Source organism: Cebus imitator, unplaced genomic scaffold (assembly GCF_001604975.1).
Source record: "Cebus imitator isolate Cc_AM_T3 unplaced genomic scaffold, Cebus_imitator-1.0 Scaffold15, whole genome shotgun sequence".
Lineage (NCBI taxonomy): Eukaryota > Metazoa > Chordata > Mammalia > Primates > Cebidae > Cebus > Cebus imitator.
In genome coordinates, this window is record NW_016107330.1 from 1,199,024 (window position 1) to 1,206,786 (window position 7,763).

Below are 7,763 nucleotides of genomic sequence, written 5' to 3' on the forward strand. Positions count from 1 at the left end.
TAATCACCTCTTTTTTATAAGTAGAAGTGAGGTGAATACCTGTTGGTAGTGATGCTAAGATTCCAATAAGTCATCAGCAAACGCACAGCACACATCTCATGATGTTCTCCAGTTGGCATCTCATTTGAGAACAGAAAATCACTCCCTTTTATCTAAAAACTAGAACTGATCCTGCAGCTCCCACCGGGCCCCTGGTATCCCACTCTCCCAGCATCTGCCAAACCGCAGGGAGAAGAAAGGCAACTTGTCCTTGCACAAAGAAGAAAGTTTACTTAGGTTTTTTGGGATTTTTTTGAGATAGGGTTTTGCTCTGTCACTCAGGCTGGAGTGTAGTGGTGTGATCATGGCTCACTGCAGCCTTGACTTCCTGGACTCAGATGATCCTCCCGCCTCAGCCTTCCAAGTAGCCAGGACAACAGGCGTATACCACCACACTTGGCTGATTTTTAAATTTTTTTGGCAGAGACTGTGTCTCGCTACGTTGCCCAGGCTGGTCCCAAACTCCTGGCCGCATGCGATCCTCCTGCCTCAGCCTTGCTTGGGTTTTAATAGCTGGAGGAGGTGACCTGGGATTTGGGAGTTCCTGGTGTACTCCCATAGTAGCCAAGGACATCCAGGGTGCAGTGCCTCAGGCATGGAGAAGCCGCATGTTAATGCCCACAGATATTGACCAACTTGTGCAGGTCCTCGCCTTTAGTCCCATTATGAACCCGAGAAGGTGGTGGTGTTACCAACTTGCCCCAGGTCACTGTGTAGGCTGGGATCTAGTTATTTATTTAATTCATTGAGTGATTTATTTATTTATTTATTTTTGAGGCAGAATCTTGCTTTGTAGCCCAGGCTGGAGTGCAATGGCGCAGACCTTGGCTCTCTGCAACTCCATCTCCTGGGTTTGAGCGGTTCTCCTGCCTCAGCCTCCCAAGTAGCTGGGATTACAGGCGCACACCACCCCACCTAGCTAACTTTGTATTTTCAGTAGAGACAGAGTTTCACTATGTTGGCCAGGCTGGTCTCGAACTCCTGAGCTTAGGTGACCTGCCTGCTTGGCCCCCTAAAGTGCTGGGATTACAAGCGTGAACCACCACGCCTGGCTCAACACTGGGATTTAAAGGGATCCCCTCTTGCCTTCAACTTCACGTTACCTCAAAGTTAGAAGTGGCTTTGAGATGAAAGGTTAATATGAACATCTGCAGCTTAGATAAGTGTACATTTGTGTGGGCTCCTTTGAGACCCTACCCTCAAGTGTGTATGGGTACACATTTGTAACAGCATGTACATCAGACTGCTCCCTCTCACTCACCCTACGCTCCTCAGAGTTCCCGAAACACACTGGCACACCCTTCCTCAGTCCCTGGGCTCCCTGGATTTCTGCCTTAAACTGTTTTCCCAGAAATCTGCGTGGCTTGATTCTTCACTTGTTTCAGCTTCCTGCTGAGACGTCACCTGACCATTATTTAAAATAGTGGTGTTTATTTCTAGCGAAGTAATATGCTCAAAGGCACTCAGTGCAACTGGGGATCCACACCCTGATCTTCATCTTCTTAGCATTCCATGTTTCCCTGTGGAACTCTTTTTTAAAGCTTATTCAGGATTTCTAGCTGAGCAGCGTGGCTCATTCCTGTAATCCCAGCACTTTGAGAGGCTGAGGTGGGAGGATTGCTTGAGCCTAAGAGTTCGAGACCAACCTGGACAACATAATGAGACCCTATCTCTACAAAAAAATGTTTAAAACATTTCCAGGTTGGCCAGGCACAGTGGCTCACACCTGTAATCTCAGCACTTTGGGAGGCCGAGACATGGTGAAACCCCATATCTACTGAAAATACAAAAATTAGCTAGACGTGGTGGCATGCATCTGTAATTCCAGCTACTCGGGAGGCTGAGGAAGGAGAATCGCTTGAACCTGGGTGGCGGAGGTTGCAGTGAGCCAAGATTGCACCATTGTACTCCAGCCTGGGGAACAAGAGCGAGACTCTGTCTCCAAAACAAACAAACAAAAAATTTCCAGGCATGGTGGCATGTGCCTGTAGTCCCAGCTGTTCGAGAGGCTGAGATAGGAGAATCACTTGAGCCTGAAAGGTCGAAGCTACAGTGAGCCATGATTGCACCACTGCACTCCAGTCTGGGTGACAGAATGAGATCCTGTCTCAAAAAAAAATACACAGTAGTATATAGCTGGGTGTGGTGGTGCAAGCCTATAATTCCAGTTACTCAGGAGGCTGAGGCAGGAGAATTGTTTAAACCCAGGAATGGAGGTTGCAGTGAGCTGAAATCATGCCACTGCACGCCCCTGCCAAACAATATATATATATATGCACACATATATATGGAGAGAGAGAGAGTAGTATATACATGAATTCAGTGGTTTTTGAATTTTGTTTTCATTGTTGTTGAGAAACGGTTCAAATGCTCTCTTAATTCGAGGTGTAAATACATGAGGCAGAAAAAGGCAGTGTTGAGACTGAGGCTGGGTTGGGAGGCTTAAGCCCTGTCCCCTTGGGTTTTTTTCTTTTGGTGGCCTCTGGGGTGATTTTCAGAACGATTCCTGCCATGCCCAGCTAAAAATCCGTTACCCAAAGCACAGCTAGGCTAATTAATCTTTCCTGAAAGCTGTGCAAGCTTTTAAAAAATTATTATTATTTTTTCACCCGCCAGCACCATGACACTTTATGTATTTTTTTATAGAGACGGGGTCTTGCTGTGTTGCTCAGGCTGGTCTGAAACTCCAGAGCTCAAACAATCCTCTTGTCTGTGTGTCCCAGAGTCCTGGGATAATGGCATCTAGCGTGTGCAAGCTTTTTTTTTTCTAATGAATAATGAGAGTATGGGTCACAGTTTACTGACTGACCCACAGTTTAGTGTTCATCATTCTAGGAGCTGCTAGCATTCCCTCCTTTGTCTTTTTTTTTTAGACAGAGTTGCCCAGGCTGGCGTGCAATGGCACAGTCTTGGCTCACTGCAACCTCCGCCTCCCAGGTTCAAGTGACTCTCCTTCCTCAGCCTCCTAAGTAGCTGGGATTACAGGCACGCACCACCACACCCAGCTAATTTTGTATTTTTAGTAGAGACAGGGTTTCTCCATGTTGGTCAGGCTGGTATGGAACTCCTGATCTCAGGTGATCTGCCTGCCTTTGGCCTCCCAAAGTGCTGGGATTACAGTGTGAGCCACCACACCCAGCTATGTGTGCAAGCTTTTTAATCAAGCTGTGGTTGGATGGCTCCCCCAGATGTGTTTTCGGCCGCAAACAACACTGAAGTACAGGAAACACTAACAATTACATGCAGTGATTTTGAGAACAGTTGCCAAATTATTCGCTTTTGCACCTCAAGTGAATGTTCAAATATTTTTTAAAATTATTTTTAAGGTATCGACTTCGCCACTCGTAAGATAGCCAAGTTGCTCAAGCCACAGAAGGTGATCGAGCAGAATGGGGATTCTTTTACCATCCACACCAACAGCAGCCTAAGGAACTACTTCGTGAAATTTAAAGTTGGAGAAGAATTTGATGAAGATAACAAAGGCCTGGACAACAGAAAATGCAAGGTAAAATTTAAAGCAATGCTGGGTGCTTACGTCTGTAATCTCAACACTTTGGGAGGCTAAGGCAGGCGGATCACCTGAGGTTGGGAGTTTGAGATCAGCCTGGGCAACACGGCAAAATCTTGTCTTTACAAAAAATACAAAAATTAGGCAGGCATGATGGCAGGGGCCTGTAATCCCAGCTACTTGGGAGGCTGAGGCAGGGGAATCCCTTGAACCTGGGAGGTGGAGGTTGCAGTGAACCAAGATCGTGCCACTGCACTCCAGCCTGGGTAACAGAGTGGGACTCTGTCTAAAAAAAAAAAAAAAGCAACAAGTAGGCGAACTTGGCATTCTCCTTGGTAACAGTTGAGGATCCTGCCAGAGCAGGATAGCCAGTATTTTCTCCTCTCTTCATGCAGAGCTTGGTTATCTGGGACAATGACAGACTCACCTGTGTCCAGAAGGGAGAAAAGAAGAACAGAGGCTGGACGCATTGGATCGAAGGGGACAAACTCTACCTGGTATTTGCCACATTTTGTTCTTATTTTTAATGAGATGATACGGTATTAGAGGAAACATCAGGCCAAGCATGGTGGCTCATGCTGTAATCCCAAAACTTTAGGAGGCTAAGGTGGGTGAATCACTTGAGGTCAGGAAATTGAGACCAGCCTGGCCAACATGGTGAAACCCCATCTCTGCTAAAAATACAAAAATTAGCCTGGTGAAACAGCCAAATATTCTGACAGAGGCAAGAAGATAGCATGCAAATAGTCATGGAACAATTTTTACCTATTACATATAATAGCTACTTTAGATACATGATAGATAGATATAGATAGACAGGCATAGTAGCTGACATCTTCAGAGTGATGAGTTTGGGCCCAATTACTGTGCTCAATCCTTTAAGTGCATTATCTCATTTAACCTTCATCATAAGCCTGTGAAAAGGACGCTAGTTTTCCCACTCACAAATAAAGAAATTGAGATTTTGAAATTTCCCAAGGCTGCTGTCAAAAGGATCAGAATCCAGTTTAAAAGGGTTTATTCAGACTGGGCACAGTGACTCATGCCTGTAATCCCAGCTCTTTGGGAGGCCAAGGCAGGTGTATCACTTGAGGTCATGAGTTCAAGACCAGCCTGACCAACATGGTGAAACCCCATCTGTACTATTAATAAAAATACAAAACTAGCTGGGCGTGGTGGTGCATGCCCGTAATTCCAACTACTCAGGAGGCTGAGGCAGGAGAATTGCTTGAACCAGGGAGTAGGAAGTTACAGTGAGCTGAAATCGCACCACTGCACTCCAGCCTGGCAATAGAGCGAGGCTCTGTCTCAAAAAAAAAAAAAAAAAGGCGGGCAGGAGTTTATTCAAGCAAGAAGCTGAGGACAGTCATCCAGGAAATACAGACTCCAAAGGAATGGGGTCAGTACACCCAAACTGAAAAGTTAATGTCTTACTTTTTTTCTTTTGAGACAGAATCTCTCCGTCACCCAATGCCACCTGGGCTAGAGTGCAGTGGCATGATCTCAGCTCACTGTAACCTCTGCCTCCTTGGTTCAAGCGATTCTCCCACCTCAGCCTCCTGAGTAACTGGGGTTACAGGTACCTGCCACCACACCCAGCTAATTTTTGGATTTTTAGTAGAGACAGGGTTTTGCCATGTTGGTAGGCTGGTCTCGAATTCCTGACCTCAGGTGATCCGCCCGCCTCAGCCTCCTAAAGTGCTGGGATTACAGGCATGAGCCACTGTGCCCCACCAAGGTCTTACTTATGTTGACAAAAAACAAAGAAATTTTGCAGGATTACAACATTTTCTCTACAAAGCTGTTTTATGAGTTACAGCAATTTGATTAGTTACAACTTAGTTTTTTCCTTTTTCTTTCCCATTTAAAGAGCATATTTAACATTCTTTATTTTCTTTTTCTTTTTTTTTTTAATATATATTTTTTATAAAGATAGGGTTTCACCATGTTGGTCAGGCTGGTCTTGAACTCCCAACCTCAGGTGATCCGCCCGCCTTGGCCTCCAAAGTGCTTGGATTACAGGCATGAGCCACCACGCCTGGCCTTTATTTTCTTTTTCTTCCCCCTCATTCTTGCTGTCATGTCAAGAATATATTTAATATTCCATCTTAGACAATGTGACAGCCATAGGTTTTCGTATAAGAGAAGGAAGAGGTTCACTTGCTTTGGGAAAAAAAAAAAGAAGGAACAGGGAAGTGAATCTATAATTAAGATCAACAATGGAGGGGAGTCTTCTCTGGTACCCTTTAGTTTTTGTTTTTTTTTTTGAGACGGAGTTTCGCTCTTGTTACCCAGGCTGGAGTGCAATGGCGCGATCTCGGCTCACCGCAACCTCCGCCTCCTGGGTTCAAGCAATTCTCCTGCCTCAGCCTCCTGAGAAGCTTGGATTACAGGCATGCACCACCATGCCCAGCTGATTTTTTGTATTTTTAGTAGAGACGGGGTTTCACCATGTTGACCAGGATGGTCTCGATCTCTTGACCTCGTGATCCACCCGCCTCGGCCTCCCAAAGTGCTGGGATTACAGGTGTGAGCCACCACGCCCAGCCAGGCTGTTTCTTTTTTTATGGAGATGGAGTCTTGCTCTGCTGCCCAGGCTGGAGTGCAGTGGCATGATCCTGGCTTACTGCAACCTCTGCCTCCTGGGTTCAAGTGATTCTCCTGCCTCAAGTCTCCAGAGTAGGTGGGATTACAGGCACCCACCACCATGCCCAGCTAATTTTTGTACTTTTAGTAGATATGGGGTTTCACCATGTTGGTCAAGCTGGTCTCGAACTCCTGACTTCAGGTGATCTGCCCACCTTGGCCTCCAAAAGTGCTGGGATTACAGGCGTGAGCCAGCACGCCTAGCCACATCAGGCTGTTTCTGAGTTATTTATTTTGTAATGAACTGGTAATACTAAGTAAAGGGACTTTCTGAGTTCTGTGAGCCCTTCTAGCAAAATATCAAGCCCAAGGAGGGGTTGTGGGAAAATCGGATTTGTAGCTGGTCAGTGAGAAATATAGGAGGTCCAGAACTTGCAACAGGTATCTGAAGTTGGGGGCAGTCTTCTGGACTACATCCTTACCCTATGCGGTCTGTGCTAACTCTAGGTAGTTAGTGCCAGAATTAAACCTTACTGGACACTCAGTTGGTGTCAGAGAGTTGGAGAAGTGGGGTTGGAAAAGACACCACACAATTGGTGTCAGGAGTTTAAAAACCCACACATTGGGTGTCAGAAGTGTTGAGAGTAGGCCGGGGGCCGTGGCTTATACATGTAACCCTAGCACTTTGGGAGGGGGCAGGAAAATCATTTGGGGCTAGGAGTTCAAGAGCCGCCTAGGCAGCAGCGAAACCCTCTCTCTACAATAAATACAGAAATTAGCCAGGCACGGTGGCACGTGCCTGTAGTGTCCCGGCTACTTGGGAGACTGAGGGAGGAGGATTGCCTGAGCCTGGGAGGCAGAGGTTATGGTGAACCGAGATCTCGCCACCATACTCCAACCAGGACAACAGAGTGAGACCCCATCTCAAAAAAAGAAAAAAAAAAGAATAAAAGAAAAAAAGCGTGTTCCAGAAAAAGGGTTAGGGGTTAAAATAAAATAAAATAAAAAATAAAGTGTTGAGAGTGAAAACAGACCACATACAAACTCATCTTCTCCCCTTTCTCCTGATACCCTAGGAAATGTTCTGTGAAGGTCAAGTGTGCAAACAGACATTCCAGAGAGCCTGATCCATACCCAGCAGCAGAACCCACTTGTGGCTGCAACTTTATGCCAAATTATATTGCAGACCGAACCGACGTTCATCTATCCTGTTTGATGATGGGGACTCACAGCTGGAGAGAGTCACACCGTCTGTAACCTGAAGTCACCTAGACTATGGGGAAACTGCTCAGCTTCAATAAACCTGTACAAATGACTCTGAAGTTTTTCCTTTTAAATTTAGCAAATTCCAGCATTTAAACAAATCTTTGAAGCCGGGCGCGGTGGCTCAAGCCTGTAATCCCAGCACTTTGGGAGGCCGAGGCGGGCGGATCACGAGGTCAAGAGATCGAGACCATTCTGGACAACATGGTAAAACCCCATCTCTACTAAAAATACAAAAAATTAGCTGGGCATGGTGGCATGTGCCTGAAGTCCCAGCTACCCGGGAGGCTGAGGCAGGAGAATTGCTTGAGCCCGGGAGGCGGAGGTTGCAGTGAGCCGAGATTGCACCACTGCACTCCAGCCTGGT

The 7,763-nt window shown here is 46.2% G+C and overlaps 1 protein-coding gene across 1 annotated transcript in view; it reads left to right on the top strand.

Annotated features, from left to right (window-relative positions):
* Positions 1 to 7,449, top strand: part of RBP7 (retinol binding protein 7) — a 10,846-nt gene extending 3,397 nt beyond the window's left edge. Inside the window, exons 2-4 of the mRNA XM_017503756.2 lie at positions 3,366 to 3,544; positions 3,943 to 4,044; positions 7,210 to 7,449. Of these exons, the coding sequence (XP_017359245.1) occupies positions 3,366 to 3,544; positions 3,943 to 4,044; positions 7,210 to 7,260 (332 nt within the window). The 3' untranslated portion in view covers positions 7,261 to 7,449. The remainder of the gene's footprint in view (positions 1 to 3,365; positions 3,545 to 3,942; positions 4,045 to 7,209) is intronic.
* The last annotated feature ends 314 nt before the right edge of the window (positions 7,450 to 7,763 follow it).